Below are 15,986 nucleotides of genomic sequence, written 5' to 3' on the forward strand. Positions count from 1 at the left end.
AGCCCAAGTTTGTTTTGCTAAAAGATAAATAATCAATTGATGTTAATCAACCAATTAATGGTTTAGATTTTGGCAATGTCAATAATTATTTTGCAATTCAGTTAGACTCACACTTTACTTTCCTTACCTTTCTCTGTAGATAGGGTTCTCAGCTGTTAGGCTTCAAGGTTAATGAAGAAGCAGAGTAGCACAATTTATCAATAAAACAAGGATTATCTTAGATCAGAAGCTTTGTTTGTCTCCAAGGGGAAATTAAAACTTTACATAAGTCCAAAAAGGGAAAACATGTGTATGTGTATACATAATAAACAAACAACACCTCCCAAAACACATATTCTGGCTTGGGTAATTTGGAGCTGCTGCTGTTAACAGACTTGTAGGTGGCAGTAAGATGATGAGACCTGTCCAGATGTACCTCAGGTTTACATTTAAAGGCATTCATTTTTGAATACAGCAGTTCTAGCTTACTGTGTCCACAAAAGGTACATTCCATTAAATCCAAAAAATTTCCTAGTTAAAGAAACCAGCATTCAGAATGACTCATCTTTCTCTAATTTGGATTAGAGAAATATGGTAAATGCTTACAGTGCTCTCCTGTATTAACGGAGTCTTGTTCTGTTCAGATGTTTGCACAACTTGGCATTTGTTGTTGACAAATATAAAAAGAATCAGTTAATATTACCTGATATGTTCAGGTGGCTAGCACTGGACATGATGCTTGTAATACTTTTTGTGGTGATTTGATATTTCAACAGTGTATCGGAAAGCTTAGTTGTGTTAGTCGTTTGTTTGGTTTTATACTGCTTATCATTTTTTGTAAAGTTTGTAATTTTCCCCTGCTATGTTGTCTGTTCTTTTATTGTAATACTAGTCATTTAGCCCGTTACAATAATGGGCGCTAGAACAGTAGTGCCTAAACATTAGTAGGAACAGTCTATATTAAATGGCAAGGGACTTTGACCTCATTCTTTTTGTTGGTCGTATATTTCTTTCTTTCAGCCTTTCTTTTGTTGATGTTTACTTGCTGAGCTGACCGTTCTTCGTGGGCTGCCGCCGTGTATTTAATTTTCTGTGACAGTAATACTGTCTTGTACGGCCCTATTCAATAAGGGCGCGCACAAAAAGGCGAGCTTCAAAAGGGCTACCTCAATTGAGCGCGGCAAATAAAGGCGTTCGTAGATAATTTAGTTCAAATGGCTCTGGAATATGTGAAGAGCAACAAAGGTGCAGATCTTTAGTTATGCGCTCCTTTATTCGCTGTGCCCAATTGAGGTCGCCCTTTTGAGGCTCGCCTTTTTGTGCGCGCCCTTATTGAAGGATGCCATCTTGTATGTCCGTAATATACCTTTAATTTTCTCTGGCGGTAATACAGGCGTGCACGTCGGTAATATGCCTTTAATCTCCTCTGACAGTAATACTGGCTTGTATGTAGCTGTAATATGCGTCACTGTATTGTGTACCTTTAATTTCCTCTCGCAGTAATACTGGTTTGTATTTCCGTAAAACGCCTCTAACTTTCTCTGACAGTAATATTGCGCATCGCACCGTGCCCCGTGCATGCGCACTTCACCAGAAGACACCCACACACGGACACCTGGACGCACATAGGGATTTTATATATATAGATGTGGAGTTTTGCCTTGTCTCTTTTCTCACCTCCTTGCAAAACTTTTGTTTTTTTTTTTTTTAATTGTTTGATTCTCTGGTTTATTAACTTACTGTACTCAAAGATACCATTTTTGAATTTGCTTTGCTTTTTCTCATTGGAAGAAAACTTTTTGTTTTGTTCTTTGCAGTGCTTTTGTTAATAAGCTTTATTATACAGACAAAACAGAGAGGGAACTGAAAAAATTCCTAAGTTAAATAGAATTTGGCCTCATTTGTGTGTGTAGACTGGAAGCATGCTTCTGGAATTTCAGAGCTGGGTCTACTTTATGGGCCTACTTAGAGTTTCAGGCCTGTTTTTTTTTTTTTTATTTCTGTGATCCCAGAAATCGCAACAGTTTGTTTTTGTTAACTATTGCCTTTCATTGTGGTAAATATTATGCACCATGAGCAGTAGACCACAACTTCAAGTCAAAATGGCATGTTTACAATTAGGGATATGGGAATTTTGGGCAATATAAATAAGTATATGGCATTTGAATTGAATGCATGTCTGTATTGTATTTGCTGTTTTTTTAAACATTTTATTATTAATATTTTTGCTTTTCACTGTATATCATGATTTGCTTACAAGTTGCTCATTATTGCTTAAGAGACTTGGGTGGAAACAGTGGCTTCCATGAATGTGATTGGCTCTCCCACAAAAAGCAATGCAAAGAGAAATAAGACACACACTGCAATGGCACTTTCTAATGACAATGTTCAAAAGAAAAACAAACAAAATTATCAGTGATTGCTCAAACAAGTAAACGCAGTCATTTTTTCCTTTTTTTCCTAGAGGCCAGAGGACCTTATGTCCCGGTGTCTATTTTTTACAGTAAATAAACTGAAACACTGTGACCCTTTACATGTTTTACAAATGAAACAAGTGTTTTAAATGTTACTTTTTGGTGGTCTTTTAAGTATTTTGTGTATTGTAATTAATTATTTAGCAGACAGCATTTTTCAAAGTAACAAAAAAAATGTAAAATGAGTTTAAGTGTTTAATTACACGCAACAAACAAAAACATGAAGCAAAGAAGCATAGGCTATAGTTGGCTCAGTCGCTTGATGAAAACTAGCGATCTTTAAAATGGGTGTGTTTAACACAGAAGATACCGACCGTTGAACTAATGACTAATAACAATATGGGTTAACAATTCAGAAACACATATAGGCTGATCCTAAAAAGTTAACTGCAAAAACATCTGTAAAATCCCACAAAAGTGTCCAGCACGTCTTCAGTAACATGAAGCCAAAGTTAGTGTGAGGTAAAACCAACAATCGCTCTTTTACATTCGATTGCCATTTTTCTTTCTTGCCTTCGAAGATTTTTTATACATTCGAATTATGTTAGAATAGTGATATTCGATCTGACAGCCGTAGTTACTTTTACGATACTTTTAAGATTTACTTAAAACAATGTTGTAAAGATCTCCACAGAGCTTTTTTTTTTAAAACTCACCTCTGTTGTCATCTGGCTGTTTTCTCGAGGCATCAATGTGTTCTCTTCAAGAGTTTCGTTGTAGAGCGTGCATACCACCTCATCATTTATCTTGGCCCTTTTCTGTTGTAGACAATCTATCTCTGATTCACTCGTTTGCATTTCGTTTGATGCAAGTTCCATCTGAGCTTGCAACATTTTGAGTGCCTGTGATTTTACATCTGCATCGAAATAGTGGTCTTTCTATCTCGGGTCTACAATAGTGGCAACACAGTACATGGGTTCTGTGTAAATCTCAATGAAATGATTTTTTACAGCCTCCAAGAATGTGCTTTTACTGGTTTTGACTCAGAACTCAGTATGAGCGCTTTTAGTCAACAGTCGTTTTAAAGCATTAACTGAGGGAATAACGTTAGAAGCCAAGGCTTCAGACTGGCAAATTTCTTTTGTCAGTTGTTCAAATGGAGCAAGGAATGTGATTATGTTCTCGAATAAAACCCCACTGATTAGGCGTTAGAGTCGCAGGTAACTCAAAATCGGAGGCTTAAGTCTCAAGGGCTCTTTTCTGCTCCAGCAAGCTTTGCAGCATATAGAATGTGCTGTTCCATCTAATCAAAATGTCTTGTTGAAGCATTTTCGGTGGCATACCAAGTTCAGTTTGTATAGTTTTGAGACACGAGTTGGCTAATTATGAATGCTTAAGGTGACCGACTATTTTTCTGCCAATCGCTATTGTATCAGAGACGATGCGCTGGGATAGTACGCCGTCGTTCACGACAAGCTGTAAAGTATGTGCCATACATGGCAAACTTGGGATCCCGCATTCCTCCATAGCCTTTGCAACGTCGCGTGCGTTGTCTTGCAATACTACATGAAAATCCTCTTTGGCTGTTTTCCATGTTTCAAACATTCTTTTAAACGAAACAGAGAGTGCAGCACCCTGCAATTCAAACTTGTGGTCAATCAACTGAGCAGTTAAACTAAGCATACTAATAGCACTCGTATCAGATGTCCATATATTAGTGGTAAAGCTTATGGCTGTAACATCTTCAGCAAGGAGTTTGTGCACATGACTTCCCACAATCTTATGTAACTCTGGAAGCGCTATGCCAGAAAAATACCGGTGACTGAGTATCTGGTAACAGGGCTTGAGATGATCAAGCAGCCTTCAAAATCCCTTATATTCTACAACAGAAAATGGCTGATCATCCAGAGCAATAAATTCCATCACCTTTGCAGTAATTGTTTGAGCTTTAGGGTTATCTTTATCAAATTTCTTTTGATTTTTCAAGTAACTGATCACCACGTTGAGCAACTGCAGTATTTGATTTTGTGTGCAGTGGCACAGGATACTCCTCTTTTGCTCTGAGGAATTCTGTATATTTGTCAGGATGGCGTGTCTTCAAGTGTGTAATTAAGTTGATGATATTGAAATTTCGCACTTTGGTCCCTCTGCGCAAAATATTAGTCGAACAAGTGTTGCAAATGGCATATTTTATGTCGCTCTCACTCACTTTGAAAAACTTCCACACCGCAGACATTTTTGTACAGTAGCCCAGCGTCTCCTAAATGTCTGCCACATCCGGAACACAGTGAATGGGTCATCAATATTGGTTCGAATTATCGGTCAAATTTAGTCATCAGTCCCTGATGCCGATAAAATTATTTTAGCCCATTATCTGCCGATACAGATGTAAATCCGATATTATCGTGCATCCCTATTTACAATATAGCATCTCTTAATTTATTGCATCACAGTGCCACTGAAATAAATTATCACACCAGTTAGGGTGGTTTGTGAAGGAACAACAATAGGTAAACATAATGCATTAGTGTCAGTAAGTGACAGCAGACTGTTCCCAACTGTAAAGACAAAAAAGCCTGGAACCTGCATGGGAAGCATTGCCTAACTAGCACAGAGGAAGAGTAAAGTGCAAGGAATGACATTGCATCTCTTTAGATATATACAGTAGGGGGCAGCAGGATTTTCTTTTTAGCTTGGTTTTCTTGTTGTTTTTCCTATGATTTTTCTGGGTTTTTTTTTTTGTTTTGTTAGGATAAGCAAGATTTTCACTGTACCTTGTACATTTGACAACACTACTGTTTCTGCTACTATTGTATAAAGTAGTGAAGTATCTTGCAGTAGGGCATTTCTGCAGTGTTATTTGAATACTGAAATTGACAATTTAAGCATCTGTAAACATTTTAAATTTTCCTCGACTGTTCTTGTTTTAGAAGGTATAAAAATAGTGTATTTATTAAAATGTTCAGTGATCAAACACTCTTACATTTAGCTGTTAATTTTGTAATATTATTGGAAAAAGTATTTTAACATTAGAGCAAGGATGTAGTTAATCTGAGACTGTTTTTTTTGTGGTGGAAGAATTAATCTGAGGCTGTTTTTTTTGTGGTGGAAGAAATTAATCTGTTTAGATGAACTCTGAAGGAGCCTAAACTGAGGTATTAAGTAAACAATTAATGAGTGGCAAAAAGAGTCACACTTTCACATACTTGTGGACATGTATGTACATTGTGTAACAGGAAATATTCATATTTATTGAAACATCATTTATTTAATATTTGTGGGACATCTGCATGGTGTGCAATACATATAACACATTGTAATCTCATATTGTAATAATGGGAAAACATCTCACCTGTCAAGCTTTCATAATTAAGCACAAAGCTTGAGGGAGAGTTAATTTTTGTGTTGCTCTGTAACAGATTTTTTTTTTGCTTTTGGAAAGTAAGCGCATTACAGATGCATCTATGATGGAACACTCTCCATCTCTGTTGCTTTGCCCCACACCACAAGTGGTAGTAGTGCAGATTTAGAGCGACTGCGGAATGACTTGAGGCAAGCTGAATTTGTTTTCATGAGAGAGATACTCCACTACAACCCTATTCATCTCCCCCAGTTTTAGTAAGGTGTTTTCTATTACTTTGTATGCATACACTCTAGGGATGCTCTGATCAGGTTTTTTCTAGACTTCATACTGATCAACAATATCATGTTACTGGATTGACTGATTTCAATATAATTAAATTTTTTTTATTTTTATATTAAGCTCCTGCATAACCAGGTGAAGAACAGCCTAAACTTCTATTTTAAAGTATTAACTTTGGTATTGTTAAATTGGAATTTTATAGGATTATTTTTCAGTGGCCATAAAATACTAAAATAAATAAAATTCCCTTAAAATACATACTTTTTAAACTAATAAAATAGAGAAAAATGTTTATCCATAATACATATGACATTAAAGAAAATAAAAGACTAATGTACTTATCTGAAAACAAGGCTTAATTTTAAAAAGTAGTTTTCAGCATTTGTCTATCAAAAATATATATTTTCACATACTGATTCAATAAATTGATCAATTCAATAAATTGCAGTGCAGTTTTTTTTTTTTTTTGCTGTTAATATACACATTTACTATATTTATGCAGGTTTTTTGTTTGTTCCCCCCCTCCCCCCCATGTACCAGATAGACATTCTTAATTCTGGAGTAATTGTAAATTCCTGTGTAATTATTAATATTGATTACCATTTTAATTATTCAGTACTTGTTTCTTATACAAACCTTTAAAAGAATCTCCAAATCTATGAAATGTTTTCAAGATGTTTATCAAGAAGATGTAAGGCTAAATGCTTAAAAAACTAACAAGCCTATTGTTTACTAAGCAGTAATTTCAATTTTTTTCTTTATCTGTTCTTTTCTAATGAAAATGTGAGCTGCTGTACTAAACACAATCTCGCTAATCATCCAAACTCTGACAAAGTGTTAGTTTTAATTAAAGGACAAAATAAAAAGGTCTGAATCCATTAAAGTAGCTTTTTTGTAATTTGTCTAATTGCACAAGACGACACCTATGATTCTGTTTTCTAAATTTATTACTCCACTCTTTAATTTGAAGCCTAATATTCTGGTCTTGTTCTGCTGCTGTCTGTATACAGAAAGTAAAAGATGTACACTCACTGAACTACCATAATACCTCACATAAAGGTAAAGCACTACAATTAAATTACAATAAAGCTTAAAAAGCAGATATTGAAAAAGTTGTTTTTTGTGATGGGCCAATTTACAGATCACAGATTGAGTCTTTTGTAGTGAAAATAGGCTGATTTAGATTGGTGGATGATGCCACTTGAACAAATAGTAATAAAGCAATTGTTTGATTCTTTGGTATGAGCAGCATAGATGCTTTGAAGCGGTTTAAAACATGCTGGCAATTTGTTTTTAGTTGTCCTTTAATCTTACTGCAGAATAGGAAGGAAAAGTAAAGCAAATTATAGAATTTTAATAAAAATTTTTTTAAGTTTTACTAAATTTATCAATCATTTACACCATGCCAAATATGCTAGTTCTTATAATTGGTAGCTAACTTTTTTATTTTAAAAGATTTGTCTTATTTTAGAAAAACATGGGTTCAGATAATGAGTGATTAGCATTTGTTCAATAAAATTAACTTAAATCAAATAAACAGTGCTTCCAGCTTCAGCTTGATGTTGGTGATTTGCAAGGGCTATGTGCGCGATGTTGCCAAGACCGTAATGTGGACAAAGCAGGAAGGAAATGGATGAATGAAAAAACTGCCATTTGCAGTTTGCTACTTTAGAACTGCACATGGTTTGTGTTTAAATAATTGTGCAATCATTGTATAAATATTGTTCTGAATAACCAACATATCAATTCCAGCAGTAGAACATGGCTTTGAAATTGCCAGCTATATGGTAGAATGCTGAATATCTGAACCAGTTGGGACCAAGATAGGTTCACTTAATGACATGATTTGGATAATCAGAGATACATGAGGTCTTATGGTTAAATTCTTGTACACAAGCTTATTACAACTTATTTTAAAATATGAAGTATTATAAAGAGTGACTCAGGAAGTCTGCGGTGGGTTGGCACCCTGCCCGGGATTGGTTCCTGCTTTGTGCCCTGTGTTGGCTGGGATTGGCTCCAGCAGACCCCCCGTGACCCTGTGTTTGGATTCAGCGGGTTGGAAAATGGATGGATGGATGGACTTAGGAAGTGGTCAGTAAATAGTAACAAATGTTTTGAAAAAGCAATGCATACTGTATTATATATATTTTTAACTTACATAATTGTTTTACATGGTGTTAAATCAAATTATCTTAATACATAAACAAACATACACAAATGCAAGCAACTGCACATAAACAAGAGTATAATGAATCTGGCAAAAGTTTATTTTTTTAAATAGCATATATGATCTTGATGGACCATGCAAGTTTTTTTTTTTTTTCTTCAGAAGCACAGTTTCTCATTCTCTTTATCCTCAGTATCCATAGAGCTGCATTTTGACTGTAACACCATCCCATTGCATTTTCTAAATATTGGAGCATATATGTTTATACTAGTCATTAAGCCCGTTACAATAACGGGCGCTAGAACAGTAGTGCATAAACATTAGTAAGAATAGTCTATATTAAATGGCAAGGGACCTTGACCTCATTCTGTTTGTTGGTCGTATTTTTCTTTGTCTTTCAGCCTTTCTTTTGTTGATGTTTACTTGCTGAGCTGACCGTTCTTCGTGGGCTGCCGCCGTGTATTGTGTGTCTTTGATTTTCTGTGACAGTAATACTGTCTTGTATGTCCGCTGTCTTGTAAGTCCACAATATACCTTTTGTTTTCTCTGGTGGTAATACAGGCGTGCCCGTCGGTAATATGCCTTTAATTTTCTCTGACAGTAATACTGGCTTGTATGTGGCTGTAATATGCGTCGCTGTATTGTGTACCTTTAATTTCCTCTCGCAGTAATACTGGTTTGTATTTCCGTAAAACGCCTGTAATTTTCTCTGACAGTAATATCGCTCATCGCATCGTGCCCCGCGCATGCGCACTTCACCAGAAGACACACACACACGGACACCTGGACGCACACAGGGATTTTATTAAAGAGGATAATCTCTAAACCCATTTCTGCATGTGCAAAGCATATGGAAATTTATTCTGGCGCAGAGTATTGAAAGGAGGAGGGGGTGCAGATATTGAGCACATACTTGTACACATTTCAGGGGGTTCATTTTCTAGATTGAATAATTGACAGTTCGGATGACTTGCATTTGGATATCAATGTCTTACAGTACTTAGGCCATGGCTAGTGTAAATAAATGAATTGTCATATATAAGTTTGTAGTAGGGATAACCAAAATAGGAGAAAAAAATGCCTACTTCCACTAGCCTGTATAGTTCAGTTCACATCTGTTAAAATTAATTAGGTGCAAAATGTTTTAGCTATTTTTCATTTTATATGTCTGTCACTGGTTGATTTTTCCTAATGAACAAATCTTCTACAAACTGTGAACTTAATTTAAATAGACAATAAGTAAAAAAGCTAAGAATGTATTTATGCAAGAACTGTAGGGCTGCAACTAATGATTATTTTGGTAGTCGACTAATCGTTCAGTTTTTTTCCCCAATTAGTCATGATTATTTCATGCCTGACTATTTTGAAGCCTGTGACCTGTGGTTGCACATCCTGTTCTGGGCTTCAGTGCATGTCTTGCCTCATCTGCTCATGTCTGTGCACTTGTGAATGTCATCCTGATGTCTCTGCATTAACACAATTAAAATTAATAATAATCAAATTAAAATAACCAGTGAAACATATGAATTTGAAAATAATCAGATGTTTTTATATTAGTGTGACCATCACAATAAAAAAGAAATACATTAAAACAATAAACTAAAGTGTACGTAGTCTTTAAATAAAAAAAGTGCATTTAACTTAACCAAAAAATACATAGTTAAAACAGAAACATTTTTCATATTTTAGTAATAAATGACAAAATGTAGACATAAAACTGTATAATGTGTAAAGCCTGAAGTGCAAAGATCAAATAAACACTTTCACAAAAGGTTCAAGGATGATACAATAGCTTCCGTGGTGAAGCGGTAGGAATTGCTGACTTATAATCAAGAGTTCCCTGGTTCGATCCTGCCTGCCTCGTATATTTACCGTTTTGAGTAGTGAGTTGCTCTTATTGTTAATATTATACAACAAACACATGCATTTGATTTGCGTCTGTAACAGCCACTGTAAATGTATAGTACTTGTAAAAGTTACCTTTTTTTTCTCCCAGTTTTATTTTCTCAGTCACGATCATGATACTACCGCCTCCCCAGGGATCTGACGCTGTTACTTTTTATCTGAAACTAGGAACAACTGTAGATGTGGGTGGTGTTTTGAGATAATCGAACTGGAAATTCTCTGATCTGGATGGATAAAAGCTGACACACAAACGCTGGCGAATCTGCCTTATTCGTATGTCATTGTCACTTGATTTTTTTTAATTCAGTTTTATTGAGTGTTCCAGCTTATGCTGAATTAGGATGCACCTTTTGGTCTGTGATGTCAAAGCCACACTGACAAAAAAAACAGACACAGGTATATATGATATTTGGAATTATTTATTTTATGACCTTATAGTACATTTCGGGAAAACATTGTGGCACGGATGCAACATTATTCATATTATTCATATTCTTTCATGTACCTTCTTGCCATTGTAATCGGTGACCGCGTTCCCCTCCGCCCCCCCCCCCCCCGACTTTGTCCAGTCTGCACAGGACTCCAGGACATTGTGGCATAGCGGGTCCACAGCTCCCATCAAAAGCCTGTTTTAAAATAAATGATCACCGCGCTCGCGGCTTAGCGAGGGGGCGTGGTGGTTGTGTGGCTGAAGCGGTTCTCAGGGCAATTCGTGATGTGGGAGTTTCTCTCCTAAGTGCACAGATGAGAGACCACCCGCATCCGTGATTGTTCCTGGGGATGCTTATTTGCCACAGCTGCCATGCCCTCTTGATAAATAGACGCACAAGTTGGCTAAAGGAAGGAAGGAAGGAAAATGAAAGATTGATGGAACAGAGGTTTCAGGAGAAGGAAGGAAGCAGCAGGAGGAGAAAGTCGGTGCGGGAGAGTGAGTGCAGGCTCGTGTGCAGCTGTAAAGGTAGCTTGGGTGTTAGGTCGACACCCGAGGAGTAGCAGTAGTGGTCGCTCCTGCTAGAGTTGATTCTGAAGGGCGGGAGTGACCGGAAGGCGGATGACTCTCCGTGGAAGGCAGCGGGAGTCGGGACTTGGGGTGTGTATTCCCCAGCGTGGGCGCCCTGGTCGCTGTCAGGAGGAGCCTACCGGAGCCAGGGATCGGAGAGGCGAACTGAACAGCAGAAGTAGGCAGGGTGAAGGACAGCTGCAAGTAGGGCAACTCCCCTGTTGAGAAGCCCAGACGGGGGAAGCAGGGGGGCCGCCAGTAGTAGAAGAAGGATGCACCGGATTTTTAAAAGGACAGCTTTCTGCATTATTTTAACCTCGTTGTTTTTAGAAGACTTTTTTTCTATTGTTTTTAACCTCCATGTTTCACAATTGTTTTATGGATTATTTATTTATTGAAGACTTTGAAGCACTGCACTTTATTTAATTTGGACACTTTGTTTTTGTTGGATTTTAAATAAAAGCACTTGACACTTTTGCACCATCCCCTTGCTATGTTGTTGCCTCACTGCTTAGCTCATCGGTAACATTACCGACGGTGTCAGGTTAAGGGCTCTCGGACAGCAGACAGGAGCATGTAGCAAACCCGCATCATCACAGACATGTAGAGGAAAGAATGTTCCTCTGCAAGGTGAGCCATGAACGCTCTTCTTTTCTCAGTGGACCCCGTACATGCCTTGCACAGTACAAATCAGAAAACATCATCGCACTAATGCAATGTTATTTGAAAACGAACAGATCAGGTATAAATTACTTGTAAAAGTTAGCTTTTTTCACTTTTATTTTCTCAGTCTCGTTCACGCTGTCCCTTCCCTCCTGATCTGACCCTAACTAACTAACAGCGCCAGCATAAATTCTCAAGAGACGGCGACATCACAGCTCCAGGATGCTTGTGTTTCTGATGCTCGTGCATCACGGTGGTGCTGCCATGAAAAGAAAACTCCGCTTTGCATAATCTGCATTCAACTTTTTTTTCTTTTTCGGTGAAGTGCTCCCACACTTTAGAAAGTTTCTGTCTCAAATTTTTTTTCATCTCCTTCCCCCTCCTCTATCTGACTCACCATTGTAACCACATTTATTTTCCTCTACGTTCTTCTTCTCCTCAGATGTTCTTTCTTCGTTGGTAGGACTGTGTGCAGTCCTGACAAACAATAACACGATCCTGCTCCCGGACGTTCAAGTAGTGCATTGCAGTTACAAAAACCAATGTGGTTCTTTGTGACTGGAGCCTATATTGAAGGTTCTGTTTATGAGGTGTCGACAATTTATTGTAGTCGACGTTTTCGATTACGTCAGCTAATCATTGCAGCCCTAAAGAACTGTGGGTCTATCATGTAATGCCATTTAAAAGAGCGGTAGTTAAGTAGCAACCATCCTGGATAGGCTTTTTCAATTGGTTGAGCTTCATTTGCAGGATTAAGGGTTACTTAAATATATCTACTATTGGTATAGTGTGCATTACACTTCATAGATCTTGTTTACTTTACATATTATTTTAAATATGTGGTTTTGTATCTAAATCAGAATTTAAAATGTTCTAATAACCCGTGGTTCAGTTTTATGTGTGGCCTTTTGATGTTTGTCTCCTGCCCTAACATGTATTGACTAGGAAGATGTTGATGCATCTTGTGGCAACAGCAATTGTGTTAATGGTAATTCTAACTTCGTGTTAGTGGTTTGCACCAGTTGGAGTGCTACTGTGACAAGAGCTTTTTGTGGTTGTCTAGCATCGGGTGTCCATGATGCCATAAATCTAATGCGATCCCTATTGTGGTTTTTGATAGCACTTACAATAGGGATGCTCTGACCAGGTTTTTTAAGGCCAGTACCGATCACTGCTTTTACAGTACTTGATTGGCTGATTCTGATGCCAATTCTATTTTTTCCTTTATCCCTTTAAAAAGCTTTTTACACTAAGCTCCTGTAGAACAAAATGCTAAAATGTATTTTTATAATTAAATTATAGATCACAGGTGTTAACTGTTCATTCTTTAATAACAAAATTAAATTCAGTAGGCTTAATTTTCAGTGGCTATAAAAATAGTAAAATAAAAGTACTTTAAAATACATTAACTAATAGGTACAAAAGAAAAGAATGTGTGCATAATACATATGGCATAAAAGAAAATAAAATGCTTCTCAATTACAAGCTGTTGTATTGTTTAATTTTTTTCTGTAATGTACCTGTAATCTGAAACAAGACTTAATAAAAAAAGAGTTTAACATTTCTCTAAAACAAAAAAAAAACAAATTGTATATATATTTCTTTTAAAATATACATTTACTATATTTATACAGGTGTGCTTTTTTTCTTCAGTGTATCAGCTAGACATTCATAATTCTTGAGGTGTTATTATAAATATGGATTAAAATATGTAGTTCTTGTTTCTTACCAAAACGTATGCTGTAAGACACACAGCGACAAATAATAAATACAGTAAAAATCTTTAAAAAAACAGCTGCAAATGTATCAAATGTTTATCAAGAAGACACAAGACTAACATGCTTAACGGGTTTAGAACTAAAAGATGCATTTTTCTGTTAAGTTAACAAGCCTATTGTTTACTAAGCAGCAATTTCAAATTTGTCTTTGGTCTTTTTCTAAGCTACTGCACTTAAAACAAGCTTGCTGTCCAAACTCAAATGGCATCAGTTTTAAAGGACAGGTTAAATAAGGTGCAAGTTCATTAAAGAAGCTTTTCTTGCCATTTGTCTAACTGTACAGGACGACTCCTCAGATTCCCTTTTCTGTTTATTACTCCACTTTCTTTAAAAGGCTAATATTCCAATTGCCTCTCACTCTGCTAAAACAAGCCTTGAATTGCTGGAGGAAGTTTGCTGCAAAAAAAAAAAAAAGTCTCAACTACTGCAACTAAATTACCATAAAGCTTAGAAAAGCAGGAGCTGAAACAATCGGCTTTTGTGATTGGCCAATTTACCAATAACCAATAGTCTTATTTAGTGAAAAATAGGAGCATCCTTAAATCAGAAAAATTCTTAAAACATGAGATACAGTTGGTTATGCTTTTTTTGTGTGCCCCCACTCCAAATTAGAGCACAGGCAGGATCTGAAACCTCAACCTTAGTCTTCCTACACTTTATTTGTAGGAGTAAATCTAAAGGCAATACTGATTTTACCAGTCAATAAAATGTATTCCTAATGCGGTTAGAGTGTAACATTTTAATGCACAAAGTAGGGAGCTTTTAGTGATGCTCCAAACTGTGCTTTTCAGATTACACAAACACCTTGCAAAAATGTTTAAACTACAGATACTATATCTATGGTTTCGGGACAGTGAAAGATCTTGTACTATACATTTGGCAGTTTTACTCCTTTTTAAATTTGAAGTGTTGGTGTGAAGTAAGTTAATTGGTTTTGGTCAACAGTGCTGATGTATATTAATATGCTAATTGTTATCTCACATTATTGTTTCCTCCAGTTTGAGCTATGGAACTTCTCATCCATCACATCCAGACAGTGAACTGCTCCACAGGCAGACCTACACAGCCTCTCATCAATTGCCTGGCTATGCCACTGCACACCATCCCACAGGTTACTTACTTTTCCTTTATTTAAAGTCTTTTGTTTCATTTAAATTGTATCAAAAATTGTTTACTTTCTGTTGATGACTGTATATTCTAAAGTATTGTACCTGTATAATACAAAATGTAACAGAGACAGAGAGATCCTGTTCACCCAGTTGTAGTAATAGGTAGATAACTTTACTGCTTGCTTTCTTTGAATACTAATACAGTGATTTCTATATGCAGTTAGGAAAAAATGTGTAATCTTGCAGTAAAATGTTTTAGCCGTTTCTTCTATGTCTATTTTAAACGATGGGTATATTTTTCATTTTGCCTGAATGTGATCAAATTAGAATTTGATTAATAGAATGGTCACATTGATACAACTGAGGACTTTACCATGCTGAAAAATGTATTTGTTGCAGTTGTATTAGATTAATAGTATTTCTTTAGTTTTCTAAATGTTACAAACATATTTATGAAAAAGTATTTAATTAAATGTCATGTTCCACTGCATATTTTATTTGCTGTGGGCTTTTCTGGGGTAGCCCACAGTTGCTGTAGCCTTAAAGACCTTAGTACAATTCCAGGACCAGGTGCCCCATGTATAAACAGTGTATATACACAAAAATGTTGCATATGCCTGCTTCCACACTCACATTGTGATGTATAAAAACTAAAAATGGCATAAGCCACGCACATTCTCACAGCAGCTTCCCCCCTTGCTGGCGGCACCCAGCATCAAAGCAGTGCTACTGTTTCTGTGTGGTCTTTTTTTTTTTTTTCAGATTTGCATCAGCGACGCGGGATTTATCAAATACACCAAAATTAAGTGCATATGGTTTACAAATTTAATTCACTTGACTAACCATTCTGTAACATAAATGGGCACAGAAAGAACAAACTATTCCAAATAACATAGCTGCTTTAACGTTGTTCTAATCAGTGCACCACTCAGAGTATTTTATCCCATTGTGTGTATGCGTGGTATCATAGATGCACAGCAGCAGAGCGGGAAGCTCTGTGGCAGGTAAGGCGGGTATGTTTTTCCTTGCCTACACTTCACTGAGTAGGACCTCCACTTTGCATTCACTGAAGTTTTTCTACACCCTGTGCTTTGCCATTGTCTTTTCACAAAACGCTGGATGTAAGGAGCTATTTATATTGAGTTGCATATTTAAAGGAGTGTAATTATGGGAGGAGTCGCAGTGGGGCGGCAGGCGTGTGCAAGTGCATTACATTTCGCAGTGACCAGGATTTATGAAGTGGAAGTTGGCTTACACACAGTTTGTGCATCTGAATTTTTTTGTGCGTACATATTCCCAGGATTGGTTCCCTGCCTTGTGCCCTG

General features: G+C 36.7%; 1 protein-coding gene across 1 annotated transcript in view; it reads left to right on the forward strand.

Moving 5' to 3' along the window:
• Positions 1-15,986, forward strand: part of qser1 (glutamine and serine rich 1) — a 163,764-nt gene that overhangs the window by 58,523 nt on the left and 89,255 nt on the right. The window contains exon 2 of the mRNA XM_028793880.2: positions 14,551-14,663. Coding sequence (XP_028649713.1) covers positions 14,551-14,663 — 113 coding nt within the window. The remainder of the gene's footprint in view (positions 1-14,550; positions 14,664-15,986) is intronic.

The sequence above is a fragment of the Erpetoichthys calabaricus genome, chromosome 2, assembly GCF_900747795.2.
Source record: "Erpetoichthys calabaricus chromosome 2, fErpCal1.3, whole genome shotgun sequence".
Lineage (NCBI taxonomy): Eukaryota > Metazoa > Chordata > Cladistia > Polypteriformes > Polypteridae > Erpetoichthys > Erpetoichthys calabaricus.